At 45.7% G+C, this 15,395-nt stretch overlaps 1 protein-coding gene across 2 annotated transcripts in view; it reads right to left on the reverse strand.

The window, feature by feature from the left end:
• The window catches only part of St6galnac5 (ST6 N-acetylgalactosaminide alpha-2,6-sialyltransferase 5), a 167,101-nt gene that overhangs the window by 12,454 nt on the left and 139,252 nt on the right, over positions 1 to 15,395 (reverse strand). Inside the window, exon 4 of one of the 2 annotated variants that reach the window (XM_028754336.1) lies at positions 14,888 to 14,995. In XM_028754336.1, coding sequence (XP_028610169.1) covers positions 14,888 to 14,995 — 108 coding nt within the window. Of the gene's footprint in view, positions 1 to 14,887; positions 14,996 to 15,395 lie in introns of those variants that run through there. The other variant, XM_028754337.1, reaches the window with a different exon arrangement.

Consider the following 15,395-nt stretch of genomic DNA (forward strand, 5'->3'; position numbering starts at 1 on the left):
GACACTGTGTGATGGACACTGTGTGATGGACACTGTGTGATGGACACTGTGTGATGGACACTGTGTGATGACACTGTGTGATGACACTGTGTGATGGACACTGTGTGATGACACTGTGTGATGTCACTGTGTGATGTCACTGTGTGATGGACACTGTGGAATCTTCACTGTGATAGACACAGATCCAGAAAGTACAATCCAGAAATGGAGGCACGCCTGTGATCCAGATCTTGAGGGTGGAAGACAGGTACCTTTGCTCTGGATATTGAGGCAGAGTGACCATGAAAAGCTTCAGCCCAGGCATTGTGTTACAGGCCTTTAATCCCAGGAGACAGAGTCAAGCAGATCTCTGAGTTCAGGGTCAGCCTGGGACAGAGCACGTTCTGAGTGTTGAAGAGCTTGGGTGCAGGCTTGGTGGTACACACCATTAATCCCAGTCTTCAGGGGACAGAGGCTGGCAGATCTCTGAGTTCAAGGTCAGTTTACAGAGCAAGTTCTAGGACAACCAAGCCTAGGCACTGATGGATGTGATAGAACAAGGCGGTGGGGGGGGCATGTCTCAGCCCCAGCAAGCAGAGCTTTGGTCATGTGGCTCTGGCTTTAGAGTCCAGAATAAAATGGACTACTAAAATAACTGATGCTAGTTACCTGGAACTAAGAAATTAGTGGTGATTATGAAGAGACCAGCACGGCTCGAGAGATGGCTTAGTGGTTAAGAGCACTGGCTGCCCTTCCAGAGGTCCTGAGTTCAATTCCCAACGACCACATGGTGGTTCACAACCATCTGTAATGGGATCTGATGCCCTCTTCTGGTGTGTCTGAAGACAGCTACAGTGTAGTCATATACATACCTACATTCGTAAATAAGTAAATAAATAAGTAAATAAATGAATAAATAAAATAAATAAAATAAAACAAGAAGAGACCAGCATCACTGAGGTGAAATCTGGGAAGTGTTTTCTGAGAGCACAAAGAAGCTGTATTCCAGATATAGATTCTGTGTTGGCAGCCAGACTTGGTGATATATAAGTATCACCCAGGTGGTTCTGGTTTTGAAGGCGTGAAAGGGTCATGGAGAGCAGCTGAGGCTCGGCACTGTGAGAGGCCAGGGAAGGCCATTGGTGGAAGTGCAGCCTCAGTTGCAGTTGACAGCCAAGGCCTGAATGGATCATGCAAAGAACTCGAGTCTTGGCACCATGAAGAGAGCCTATAAGAGGCTATTGGTAAAGTTTACTTGCAGTGGAAGACCCCAGTGTATTGGAGATACAAGTCCCAAGAACAGCAGCAGTGCGGTGCAGTGGAGTCAGCCAGAGCCTAGAGTGCTACAGAGGGCAGAGCTGGAGAAGTGATGCCAGCCCTTTGGAGGAGCCCAGAAGATCATGTGTGGATCCCAGACATCGGAACAAGGAGCTGTGAAGTCGAACTTGAGTTAGAGTCCTCAAGATGTTAGAGATGCCAGAGTTTGGGATAACTGCCAAGGAAAGTTGCGAACAGGAAGTGGAACCAGCCCAGGAGAAGGAAGCTTGTTGCTGTCAACAAAGCTGAAAGAAATTGGAGAGCTGAAGACTGCTTTGACATCAGATATGGAGATGCAGCGCTTGGAGTTTGCCTAGCTGGTTTTTTGGTCTTGCTTTGGTTCAGTGTCTCCTCACTACGACTTTTTGGAATGGCAGGGTGTATCCCGTGATATTGGAACTACGTTATCTGCTTTTTGATTTTGACTTTATAGGGGATTACAGTTAAGAGATTGCATGAATCTCAGAAGAGACTCTGGACTTTGGAGTTTTCATTATTGTTGAGACCGTGAGACACTGTGGGGACGTTTGAAGTTGGACTAAATGTATTTTGTATTATTCTGTGCCCCCCATAGACTCATGTGTTTGAACAAGCCCATGGGGCTCAGGGGATGGAATATGGTGGTTTGAATATGCTTTGCCCATGGGAAGTGGCACGGTTAGGAAGTTTGGCCTCGTTGGAAGAAGTCACTGTGTAGGAGGGTTTTGAAGGGTCCTAATGCTCAAGCTTCACCCAATGTGGAAGAGATACTCCTCTTGCCTGCCTGCAGAAGAGAGTCTCCTCCTGGCTGCCTGCAGAAGAGAGTCTCCTCCTGGCTGCCTGCAGAAGAGCGTCTCCTCCTGGCTGGCTTCAGATCAAGATGCTCTTGCCTGTTCCAGCATCATATCTGCTCGTGTGCTGTCGTGCTTCCCACCTTCATGATACTGGACGGAACCTCTGATACTGTATGCTAGCCCCAACTAATTGTTTTCCTTTACAAGAGATGCCTTGGTCATGGTGTGTCTTCACAGCCATGGAAACCTAACTAAGACACACTTTGTCCAGAGAATAAAAGAGCCCTTTGCTGGGCTCAGGATTATATAGCTGAGGTGTGAACTGCCTCCAGGATGGGAGTCTGCCTTTAATGCAATTCACCTTTCCACTCAGAAAGCCTTCCTGGCTTCATCCTTTTGTTACATCTTCAACCCGCCTTTCTAGAAGGCTATGCACTTTTCTTATTCTTCATCTGATGAACACCACCAATGCCTGTGAATTTTCACATGTGAAGGCTGTGTTCAAAGAGCTGTGGTGGTGCACTTCATGTCTGGGGCCAGTGAAGTGGAAAGAAAGGATGCTCTGGGGCAGACCGGTCCAGAGTAAGTTCCTTCTGGCCACCTCAACTCCCTAAAGCAAAGAGTGAGTTCTGCAGAGCAGCCAGAAGAGGGCTGGTTTGCTCATTCTTTTTAAAGAGAGCAAATGAAGAGTTGGAAGGAATTAGCATTTAATGCAAATGGGTGCTTTAAGGAAATATTACCACTAGCACGCTGCTTCCATAGATTCTGGTTTAAGTCACAAGGAGAGGTCCCAGCACAAGTGGTTTTTGAAGTGCCTTTAAGTATGAGCATCAAAATAGATAGCAGCACTATTGGATAATCAAACTCATGAGGTGAGATAGATATCTACCGTCATGTGAGGACTGCAGTAGAGAAGTGAAAAGACAGAGAAGTAGCTGTTTTAAAAGAATTCCAGAATAATATATATATATATATATATATATATATATATATATATATATATATTTATATTTATATTTATATATGAGAAATACAAAATCACTCCCAGGACAGTGCAGCCATCATTGAAGGCAAGATGTGCCAACAAACCAATGCTGGGGAGGAGACGGGAGAAATGCTATCTGCATGGTCTTAATGTATAAACCCTCACAGTCCGTGTTAAGGACCACATGAAAGATAGTCCCTGCACAATGGGGAAATTCAGCAGGAATCACACCAATCAAAGGATTGACAGCAGAAGGAGAGCAGGAACACAGACCCACATTCCACTCTGGTAACTTAGAGGGACCTCAGCTCAGGCCAAATCAGGATTCTGGCTTTGATGCTAAAAGAATTTCAGGACTCACTGCTTTAGTGAAGTAAAGTTGGCCATGTTGTTAATGGCATTTTTAATTTAAGCATGAAGATTAAAGGGATGAGAGGCACTCAGTAATATGCTGAAGCAGGGTGTGTACTCTGCAGGAGAGCACCGGAAAGTAAGACACACCCAAGCATGGCTACAGGCTCCTTAGGGGAGATAAGCAGTTAATTATCCCAGAATTAGCCATTTATGCTATTTCAGAAGCTCCCCAAGTTACCCCTGAAAGGTTGTTGAGATTGTTTCCCAGTTCTCTCTTGATTAGGTGGCTCCAAGATGCTGACAAAGGCTTAGACCTTCCACCACATCCCAAAGCAGGGGACTCCCTTTGTTATTCTCCTGTCCCCAGGAAATTCCCTGAGAACCCTGCCTCAGCATCTTTAGTAATAGGACCCACTGGTACCATGTACAGTTGGATAGGAGATGCTTGTACGACTTTGTCACACCTGTGGTCCTCTTCCCAGAAGAATGACACCAGTCTAATGACAAGAAAATACCAGATAAATCAGACATGTGGGAAATTCTACAAAGTGTCTGAGCAGCAAGCAGTGCCCTTCAAAGATGACAAAGTCACGAAAGGCCTCAAGAGACTGAGAGCACAGTGGGTGAGGGCACTGACACCCTGAAAAAGGCCTTAGAGGAGGAGAACGGCCAGGAGCAGAGCCAGGCAGGGTTTCAGTGAAGTCTGGGGTTTGGGCATCACACTGATGTTAATGTCTCAGTTTTGCTAATCAGCCCACAGTTATGTGAAATCTCAGCACAGAACGGCTAGAGGAAGAACTAATGGGCTCTGTATGCAGTCCACTGGTGTAAATCTAAAATTATTCTAAACAGATGTGTTATAAAGACTATATAATTTATTATCTATGCATGTGTTTTAAAACAACCAAAACAAGCTTCTTAGGATATGCTCTTCTATTTTATCCATATACCCGGGGTAGAGAAGGTGTGTCTGTCTGTCTGTCTGTCTGTCTGTCTGTCTGTCAGTCTGTGTGTCTATGTGTGTGTCTGTGTGTTTGTGTGTGTCCATGAGTGTCTGTGTGTATGTCTGTGTGTATGTTTCTCTGTCTCTTGGTATGAATGCGTCTGTGTATGTGTCTGTGTGTCTGTGTGTGTTTGTGTGTGTGTGTGTGTGTGTCTGTGTGTGTGTCTGTGTGTGTGTCTGTTTGTCTGTGTGTGTGTGTGCCTGTGTGTGTGTCTGTATGTTTGTGTATGTATGTGTGTCTGTGTGTGCGTGTGTCTGTGTCTGTCTGTGTGTCTGAGTATGTATGTATGTATGTGTGATGGGGTCCCCACGTGTACATGCTCAATGTTCTTAGAAGTGCAGCCATGTTTGTGGAGGACAGAGGACATGAGCAGCTCTTCTTGTGGTGCTGTCCACTTTATTTTTGATGCAAAATTTCTCTCTGGCCTGAAGCTCACCAAACAGGCCAGGCTGGCTGGTGAGGAAGTCCCAGGCACTCGGCTGCGTCTGCCTCCTCTGCCTCCCCAGTCCTGGGACTGCAGTCTTGTGCCTGCACACCTGACTATTTTTCCCCATGGGTTCTGAGGCTCCAACTCAGGTCTGCATGCTTACAAAGCAGGTACTTTCCTGGCTGGGCTGTCTACCTCGGCCCGTGAGGACACTGGCTTGGGTGGCTACTGGCTGGGAACTGGCTGGAACTGGCTGGGAACTGGCATTGCAAGTCCCCCAGGTCTTAGTTTACATGCTTTCTTTCCGTCTCCACTTGCCCTCTCAGCTAACACCAGAGCTCCCACTGAACAGATTAGTGTATGGTCCCCAGGTGGAGCTCAGTGCTGGACTAAGGCACAGACCTCAGCAATCTCCATATACTAACAAATTTAATCTTCCCAACAGCCCTGTAAGGACCAACATTAGCTCACTGTTGATGCTTTGTGCTTAAAAGAGATTTTTTATATCTTGGAGAAATGTCTGTCTCCCAGGTGAAGTTCCTATGAGGACGGTCCCCATGTTTCTGCTGGGTCCCACAGGCAGTGAGGGACAGCTTGTTACCTGCTATATTCTTCCCGGGACCTCACTGGAGGGCCTCTGAGTGGTGCTTACTCCGCTTCTTCTGGTGTTAAGCAGAGACATCAGGTACAGTTCTGCCCAGCAGGATAAACGTCATCAGGGGTTTGTAATGCTCTATTTTTTTCAAGCCTGCAGCTGAGCTGAATAATCAGTGGGAAATGTCATAATATAGAAAAGGAAAGGGGATACTTCAAGGTTTCAGAATATGACACCTCAAGACAGGGTGTCTTCACCTTTGAAGACACCACGCATAGGCAAAGTCATTCTTTCCTTGACCCCTCCCCTGAAGGGCTCTTTAGAGAATTCCTGACCTTTTTCTAAAGTAGATCATAAAACTTTCAGCCCAGAGGCACCCCCATACCCAGAGGAAAGAAACACCCTTCCTTCAAAGACACGGAGAAGACAAGAAGAATCTGAAGAAAGTCTCAGTAAATTCTCCTGATTTAACACCACTAGGCCATGCTTTTTGTCTACTATTGCTCCACAACTGTCTGCTTCTTCAAAATTAGCCTGCAAACACATTTTCCCTTACCAATGAGTCTTCTTTCTGAAGACTCCCAAGCACATAAACTTACACTAAGTAAAAGCACCATCTAGGTTAAGGCCGATCATTGTGTGGGGGCCTCAGCTTAAAGGCTGAGGCTATCCCAGGGTAAGAATGCGGTCTTCATTTTTCCTAGAGCCTGAGAACCTTCTAGACACACTGCTGTGTTTGGCGTTGTACCCAGAAGGGCCCAGCATGTCTGATGATATTCGGGAAATATTTGAAGAGAACACAGAGGACTTAACAGTGGCTGTGTGTCTGGGTTACTCTGCAATTGGCCTACACCAGAGCCCTTTAGAATAAAACGCTATCACAAGGATCCCTCCCCCACCCCCTAGGACCCACTGAGCTACTTTTTGTGTGTTGCCTGGATTTCTTGTCTGAATAGCCTATGTCAAGAAATTAGCTGCTTACCTCGGAAACCTGTGGCATTATCGCTGTGTCTGGGGAGCCTGCAGCACCCAAACCTAGCCGCTTCTCTTTCACGGGAGAGCAAGCCACAGTACTCTCCTGAGCCCCTGACCATGACTCTTGGAGGGGCACTATAATGTTTCAGGAAGACCCCTAGGAGATAGCAGGTCATGGAAACAGTCAGTGTCAGGTGAGAATTAGCCAAATTGTGGCAAATGTGGAAGAAGGGAGGGCTGCCAGGAAGAAGTCTGATACAGTTCCATGCCTCGTAGAAGAACACCAGGCACACAGGTGTCATTACCATTCTGTACCTGCTCACCGTAAAGTGTCGGACTCTGCATGGCCGGCTATTGCCAAATGGAAGCTGTCCCCGCCGCTTCTGATGGCAGCTTTATTAATGTTCACTCGCTAATAATTCCAGCAGAATCAACTCTCCAGTATTCATGATACCTTTGAGATGTCCTTCACATTATGGATGAGGTATTAATTTAGTTCCATGACAGCAATCACTCTGAATCATTACTTTGCTAATTAATAAGAAATGATGGCTGACAGAGAAGCTGTAAACTTGGTAATGTGCTGAGTACCGACCGGAAATAAGATTATTAGGTGGGATTTAAATGTTTGGCCTATTATTATCACAAATAATTTACAAAGGGAAATGAGATTAAAAATACTCACCATAACTTAGTTTAGAAAGCAATGATAACAGACCTTTTCTGCAGTTTATAGTCCGTTCAAGGAATGGGTTTGGCTCCCTGTTGGAGGTGGCATGATTTAAGGATCCGCTGTACCCAGCATAATACATTTTGATGCTGTCACTGGGGCAGCACAACATTAATTCTCCCCAGCTTTCTGAACACTGATGGGTTTGAAGTCTGGTAAGGGAGGGAGTGTGGGGGCTGGCATGCAAGCCCGTCTCTGGGCCTCTGATGCTGGCCTCCGCAGACAGCCCCACAGACTATGAATTCATCGTTTGATAATTACAGCATTCATTTACTCCCGTCCCTCGATTTGACGTGCAATGAACGCACTGAATCAGATTCTTTTTTTTTTTTCCCCAAGTTCACTTTTTCATGTGCGTGTGTATCTGAATGTATGTTGTGTGTGATGGGGCCTACGGAGGTGTGGAGTGTCAGAGCTCTAGAGCTGGGGTTACGGGAGGTTGTGAGCCACCTGATGTGGGTGCGGGGAACTGAACTCAGGCTGTCTGAGTTCACACCGCTGGGTCATCCCTCGGGCCTCCAAATTCTTAAACCCCCAAAGGAAAGTCTTTTGGGTTGTCAACGAACTGATTAGTACTGAATATGCACCATGCTAGGAAGATTTAAAGATACAAAGGAGGTCTGAGGCATCACCCCTCATCTCAAGAACAGATGGGTAAATGAAGGAGCTGAGAAACCACCATGAGCTGTGGCAGAGGAGAGTTACAGGAAGGCCAGGGAGCCCACAGGGCTGTCTCAGGAGTGGAAAGGGCTGTTTTATGACTAAAACAGGAAGGTGAAGGGTTAACTGCTCGGGCTCTTCAGATTTGCAGATCTCTATCCAAATCCTACTTCTGTCCCTTATCAGCTCTGAGACCGTGACTGACCAGCTGTTTCAGGTCTGTGGGCTCATCTGTAAAATATTGGAACCAGCATTACACTTCGGATTATCCCAAGAGTCGATGAACTAAACCATGTGTTTATTCTAAGCATGGGGCTGCTTGGGTGTGTGCATAGGAAATGGAAGCCATTATTCAGTTAGGAAGGAGCCAGCGGTTCCAGGTAAATGAAGAATAGAAGGGAAGGAACTTCCAGGCCAAGGGCTGGAAGGGTGTCTGCAGGGCCAGTTCTCTGACAAGATTTTCAGGATGGCTGACATAAATCTGTGGGTGCAGAAGACAGGACCAGAATAGTGCTGCAGAAGGCACATCCTGAAGGGCTGCTGGGCTAAGCTAGAGATTCTGTTCTCAAAGCTTTGGGAAGCCCATGAGTTGTGTCAAGCAATAAGGTCAGGACTGTGACGAGCTCTCTCAGACTAGGGTTGGCAGGAACAGTTTGTGGTGGTAGCAGGAATAGGATCAGGAGAAGAGGGCTGTTGACTCTGATGGCTCATAGCCGGGAGTTCATTCTCCCAGGTCTTCTGCAGTCCCCCATCTGCCTCCATAGCCACTTCTACACCGACCCTCCCCCCCTTAGTGGTTTTTAAATATAAATGAAAGTAATCTTTCCCCCAAAGGGTCCATTTTCTCAATACTTTCAGGACCCACTAGAAACTTCCTTGTAAGTGAAGGACTAGGCAAGGTCACTGAGGCCCATCAGGTGGCATGAGACAGCCAGACCCCCAGGAAGGCTGGGTGGGCAATGACATCCTACACCATCTTACACTTTACACCTACAGCTTCGGGATTCATGGATTGCTCAGCTGTCTGCCTCTCGAAGGATTTAGCCCCAATCCCGTTGACACCATGCAGAAGGCCGCGGATCCAGTCATGCGGGCTGCTACTCTACCTACGAAAGTCAGTACAGTGCTTTGTCTCTCTGTGCTTCTGTTTCCTGGTGACAAGAAAGTGACAGTTACACTCTCCTGCAAGCCCATGGACATTGTGTTTAGATTAGAAAGCAGCTCAACTGTACCATAGACCAGAGAGCCTAGTGAACTTCCATTAATTTACTTATTCACTTTACATCCCAATCACAGCCCTCCTCCCAGTCCTTCCTCAGCCTCTTCCTCACACTCCCTCTTCCCCTTCTCCTCTGAGAAGGTGGAGGTCCCCCTGGGTACCAACCCACCCTGGAACATCAAGTCACTGCAGGACTATGTGCTTCTTCTCCCACTGAGGCCAGACAAGGCAACCCAGTTAGGGGAACAGGACCCACAGGCAGGCAACAGAGTCAGGGACAGCCCCTGCTCCAGTTGTTGGGGTTCAACATGAAGAGCAAGCTGCACTTCTGCTACATATGTGCAGGGCTGGGGGTTGGACACCATCATAGGACAAAATGGCAGCCTACAGAATGGGAAAAGATCTTCACCAACCCTACATCCAATAGACGGCTAATATCCAAAATATAGAGAGAACTCAAGAAATTAGACACCAACAAATGACATAACTCTGTTAAAAACTGGGTCCAGAAGCTAAATAGAGACTTCTCAACAGAGGAATCTCTAACGGCCGAAAGACAGTTAAAGAATATTCAGTGTCCTTAGTCATCAAGGAAATGCAAATCAAAACAACTCTGAGATTCCACCTCACACCCATCAGAATGGCTAAGCTCAAAAACTCAGGTGACAGCAGATGCTGATGAGGATGAGGAGAAAGAGGAACACTCTTCCATTGTTAGTGGGAGTGAAAACTTGTACAACCACTGTGGAAACCAATCTGGTGGTTCCTGAGAAGACTGGGAACAGTTCTACCTTAAGTCTCAGCTATACCACTCCTGGGTATATACTCAAGATGCTCCAACATATAACAAAGAACCTGTTCTACTATGTTCATAGCAGCTTTAGTCATAATAGCCAGAAACTAGAAACAACCCAATTGTCCTTTAACTGAAATTATATAAAGAAAATATGGTCCACTTACACAATCAAATACTACTTAGCTATTAAAAACAAGGACATCATGAAATTAGCAGGCAAATGAATGGAAGTAGAAAATATCCTGAATGAGGTAACTCTGACCCAAAAGGACAGGCATGGCATCAAACTTCTTATTTGCCAGGGGACCTCTGGTTGCAGAGGAATCTTATGCGAGAGCCCATTCATACACAGGTCTGGGAGGGTCTGCCCTTGGTCAGATCGGGAGGGAGGGTCCTTACCCCAGGAATGCAAATATTCCTCCAAGTTCAACTGAAACCCAAAGATGGATATTTCAGAAAAACTCAGGGAGGCAGATGCCCTGACAGACAGTGAGAGTCTTCTGCACAGGCACAGCCTTTGTAACCTTCGACCTTTGTGAAATGGTTATGAAATGAACAAAAGTCTCTATGATTAACTAACAAATGGCTTCCTTTGAAGGCACCAGTTGTGTCTTAATCCAAAGCAGTTGATTTGTGACAGTGAGCGTTTGCTGAGGTCTGCTGCCATGGTGAGAAGACAGGAGACCCGGAGAAGCCAGAGAATGGTTAATCCTCTGAAGGGAGCCTTGTGATAGGGCCCATGCAGCTGACAGCCACCATTGGTCAGTTCTCAATAGGGCAGACCCACCTCATACTGAAGACCATGTCTGTCCTTCCTTTCTAGGACCCAGTGGCCATCTGTAGCTGAGCACTAACTAATATGCCCTTGGGGCATCTTTACAGACTGTGTCCATGACAGATGCTCTACCTTCAGGCTAGTGAGTTCGTCCCCCTCAGGGCAGTGGTGAGCTCCCACCAGCTTCTAGTGGACTCATCATAAATGTTCAAGACCAGTGCTGATGCCACTAGAGTTTTAAAGATCTGAGAGGTAAGATTCTGAGATGCAGTCACTATGTAGCCTGACCAAGGCCACCAAGGACCAGCGAAGGTCAAATAACTTCCCAAGTTCATACCTCTCCTACAAGCAGAAATGGCTAGTTTTATTCATAGACATCTTTTTTTTTAGGACATTAAAGAAAGAGTGGAGGACAGAGTCACCTCCCTGATATTTAAAAGTACCTGCGGTATGAAGGACAGTGAACATCTACCGCCCTGCAAGGCTGCCCATATGGAGGTCACCTTCTGGACCAGCTCATGGACCGTCACCAACACCCAAACTAGGCCAAACCATTTCTGACCCTTGTGGTATATTACATCTTAATTCCCACAGTATAAGGAGTATGTATGTTGTTGGTCCCTACTACCCCTTGGCTACGTTCAAAATGAAACCAAAGGCAGAACAGAACAGAACAGAACAATTAGAGAAGGACAAACTTACAGGTTGATTTTTTTATTCTCTGAGAAAAATATTATTTTCAAAAGACAGTTGATACTTAGATATAGATTATAGAAAATGCTATTTAATAATAGTTTTATGGTACATGATGTTCCCATGGTCATTGTTAGTTTGATGTGGGCAAGGCTTGTTGTGAGTGTCGGAGATGACAAAACCGAGTTGTTATATCTGAACCTCTCACCAAAAATCTTGATATCTTTCAACATAACTGCAAAATAATGCTTGAGAGAATATCAACTATTCTGCGTCTCTTACATTATAATCTTAACGTATCAGAAAGGTTAACGATAGATGATAGTCTGTCTCATGCACCATCTGCAGTGCACTGTGCTACTATCTCTGCATACTCTCTACAGCCGGCTTAGTTTTTTATTTTCACATGCCCACTTTACAGATGGGGAAACCAGGCTCAGAGACATGTAGTTGGGAACTGGGTCCTTGTAGTTCAGTCAACACATCTTGAACATAAGGGGCAGGTGGAGGCATGAATATGTGCCTCTCCTTGGCTTCTCTTCTGAGGTGGTTAATATTGATTATTAGCTTGACAGTATCTAGAATAACCTAGGATGCAAGCCTCTTGGCATATCTGTGAGGGAGCTTTGAGACTGCTTTAATTGTGATGAGAAGACACGCCCTAAATGAGGATGGCATCATCCTATGTGTTTCATCCTTGAACTATAAAAACAGGAGAGTGAACTGAGCACCTGGATCCATCTCTGCTTCCTGACCAGATACAATGTAATCGGATCCATCCCTGCTTCCTGACTGGATACAATTTGACTGGATGCCTCTGGCTCCTGCAGCCAGGACTTCACTGCTAGCATGGACCGTACCTTCAAACTGTGAGCTGAGATAAACCCTTCCTTCCTTAGGTGGTTGTTGTTAGGCATTTTGCCATAGCAACAAGAAGTTTACAGAGACATCTTCTTACCCTTCCCTGAACAGCCATAACTAAATAGAGAAGATGCTCCCAAGAGCCCAAGCCTTCCCTCTAGTGGCTCCTGGCACGTCACATTCTGGGATACAACTGTGGCAGCACCCTTCTGAAAAGTCCTTGCTCAGAGCATCTTGGGCAGACAACTGCTGAACCTTTTCAGTGGGAACTGAGTTGCAGAAGCCCAGAGCTGGAGGCAACATATGGCATGTTGGCATTATCTTAATTTCCTTGCTAGCATTGTTTCATACATTGTCTCCGTCCGACCATACTAAGTCATGAGGAACTAACTGTGAATAAGAGAAATGACAGGTTAACTCGCCTTTCATTTGTTTTCCATAATAAATGGAATATTTCCTTGAACAAAGCCATTACCATTTCAATTTATTCATGCTTTTTCTTCCTGGCATCCTAATGGCAATATTACATAATTATATCTGCTCTGTAGCCATCAGCATCGATGGTAATGCCTTGCATATCTTTTGTTAGACTGCTGACAGGAGGCAGCAGGTTGCTTTTTTATACCATTCCATCCACTTGATTGACAATTGAACCTCAATTGTCAAACAGGGAAACAACGTCAGTGACATAAGTGATCAGGGACTGGGTGAGGACCCAATCTAACACACTCCGTACTCACTATATTCAAGGCACTGTTCCAGACACTTCGCATGTGTTAGCTTACTTAATCCACCCACGACACTCTGCGGTGGATTCCATTATCAACACCTCCACTTCTACAAATGAGGAGGGTGAGACAGAGAGAGAGATGAGGTTGCTTCAGGTTCATCCACACCGGGCTTGTACCTTGCAGTCTGGACCTGATGAGGGGATACCTTTATGTTCCAGGTTTCTCAGTCCCTGTCTTTCTTTCTCCTGTATGACTCAATCTTATATAAAAGAATCCTGCTGTGTTGGGTACAGAGAATGTGGCAAAGTGACACGAGTGTGACTTGAATACCTGCCAAAGTCAACCTTGGAGTTTAGCTGTCATGTTTGAAGGACTGCAGGGAGGGGCAGCCAGGCATAGGGCTGCATAATATAATCCTAACACTCATGAGGCTGAGGCAGGGGTATGGTGAGTTTGAGACTAGCATGGGCTACACAGGGAGACATTTACCTTCTGTTAGAAAGCAAGAGGGAAGACCAGGTAGGATCTTTAAAAGTATCTGGTCACAAGGGCTCTATCCTTCTTAACAGATCAGTGGGTTTAAGGAGCCATAGGTGTCTTGAAGGGGAGCTTTTTACAAAAGCCTGTTTATGACCCTTGACTATGTCATTCTCACAACGTATGTTGTCTGGTTTTGCTTCACCATGCCCACAGCGCCTGACTGAACCAACTTAAATGAGGAATGATTTATTTCAGCTCCTGGAATCAAAAGATTCAGCCATCATGGTGTGGAGGATGAGAGAAAAGGATAGCCCATGTCCTGAGCCAGAGAGGGGATCACTCAGAGCCCTGAGGCTTCCTGTTATCTACCTGTACGACCCAGCCCACGGGGTCGTACTACCCTGCTCAGTTGATACCCTCAGAGACACACAGAACTGTACCTCAGTCTCCTAGGTCAACTTGATGGAGATTAATCTTCACATCACGTTACATCCTGGCCTTCACCCCTCACAGCCCCTCTTGGACAAGGCTGCCTCTAGAACCTTGAGTTGAACAAACCCTGATTCTTCATAAGCTCCCCAGTGTGTGGCATTCGATTCTAGCAGCAGAGAGGTGACTACCAGAGATAGATGTTTAAATCCTTTTCCTTATTCTTACTCTGTCTGTTCAAAGTATAATTTTTGCCTGACGACCCCTCGACCTTTGAGGCACTGTTAGGTTTAAAATGAGTGAAGTGAGATTTATGCACACATTTTTGCCAACAGGATGTAAATAACTCCTGTACAGGTTTGACCATTTGGACATGGGGGTGAAGTCATGAGGAAGCTATGCGCATTTCTGAAAGTAAAGGTGCTTTCAGAGTTTATTGGCCTCAGGATTCCTGCTACATCCATGTTTTCAGTAGGCCACTTTCCATAAACCAAGGCCTTGAAAAGAGCTCAGTGCTTCTGTGAACACATAGTATTCTCTGCCTGGGTGCAGGTCAGGAGGGAACACCAGGCATCAAGCAGCAGAGATGTGTGAACACTGCCCTTAAAGTAACAGAGCCAAATAACGGTGCTTATGGTTTTGGCTCTAGGAGTGTGAACCGAGGCTAGAATGTGATAAGAGAAAGAGTCTCGAAGGAATATTATAATTTCAGGAAACAAGCTGCTTGGTCCAAGGAATTGCCCCATGAATTAATTTAAATATTACTGCATTTCTTCCAAATGGAAAGGAAACTCATAATTCTTAGTGCCTGTTCATCACCAATATTATGCCAATTATTGCATTACTTTTGGTTGATAAATATTCACAGAATAAATGAAGCCCATAAGATGGATTAATTCTCCAGGAGTACAAACAAAAACTTTCAATATTTTATATCACGTAATTAAATGCTGTTTGCAGTTTCTAGAGCCAGGACTTGGGACACGCTAATTAATGGCTCTGAGAAGGTGTATTGACATGTTATGTGGTTGGTGTTCAGAATCAGATGATTTCTAAGCCCTAAATGGCTCTGCTGGTGCAGTGCGTTCACGGAATCAATCCTACCTGCAGAAGTCTGGGGGCACCATGCCATAGACATCGATCCTGTCACAGAGCTCCAGAGCAATTGTCATGGTGAACCAGCCAGTGCTCAGCCAAGTGTTGGAGATCTTCCTGGAAGGAACAAGGGTAAAGTTTGCACTCTGGTAAAGCAGTCCCAGGTTCATAACCATGCTGGAGCCAACTATAGAACAAATACCCCCACCCCTAACACACACACGCACATATGCACACATACAGGCACATATGCACACACACACACACACGTGCACCTCACATGCACACATGTATATACACACAGGCACATGTGTGTACACACACGCACACAGGCATGCAGGCAAACACTCATACACGCGCTTTCTCTCACTCTCTCCCATTTGGTATACATTAGAATCTTGCTAAACCAAAATCTCTTACAGTACTTTCATGAGTAATGTTGTTGCTTAAGGGATTTCTACATCATTAAAGATAATGATCATGGTTTGAATGCTTAGGTGTGTGTTGCCGTAACTCA

Source organism: Grammomys surdaster, unplaced genomic scaffold (assembly GCF_004785775.1).
Source record: "Grammomys surdaster isolate TR1022 unplaced genomic scaffold, NIH_TR_1.0 125996, whole genome shotgun sequence".
Taxonomy (NCBI): domain Eukaryota; kingdom Metazoa; phylum Chordata; class Mammalia; order Rodentia; family Muridae; genus Grammomys; species Grammomys surdaster.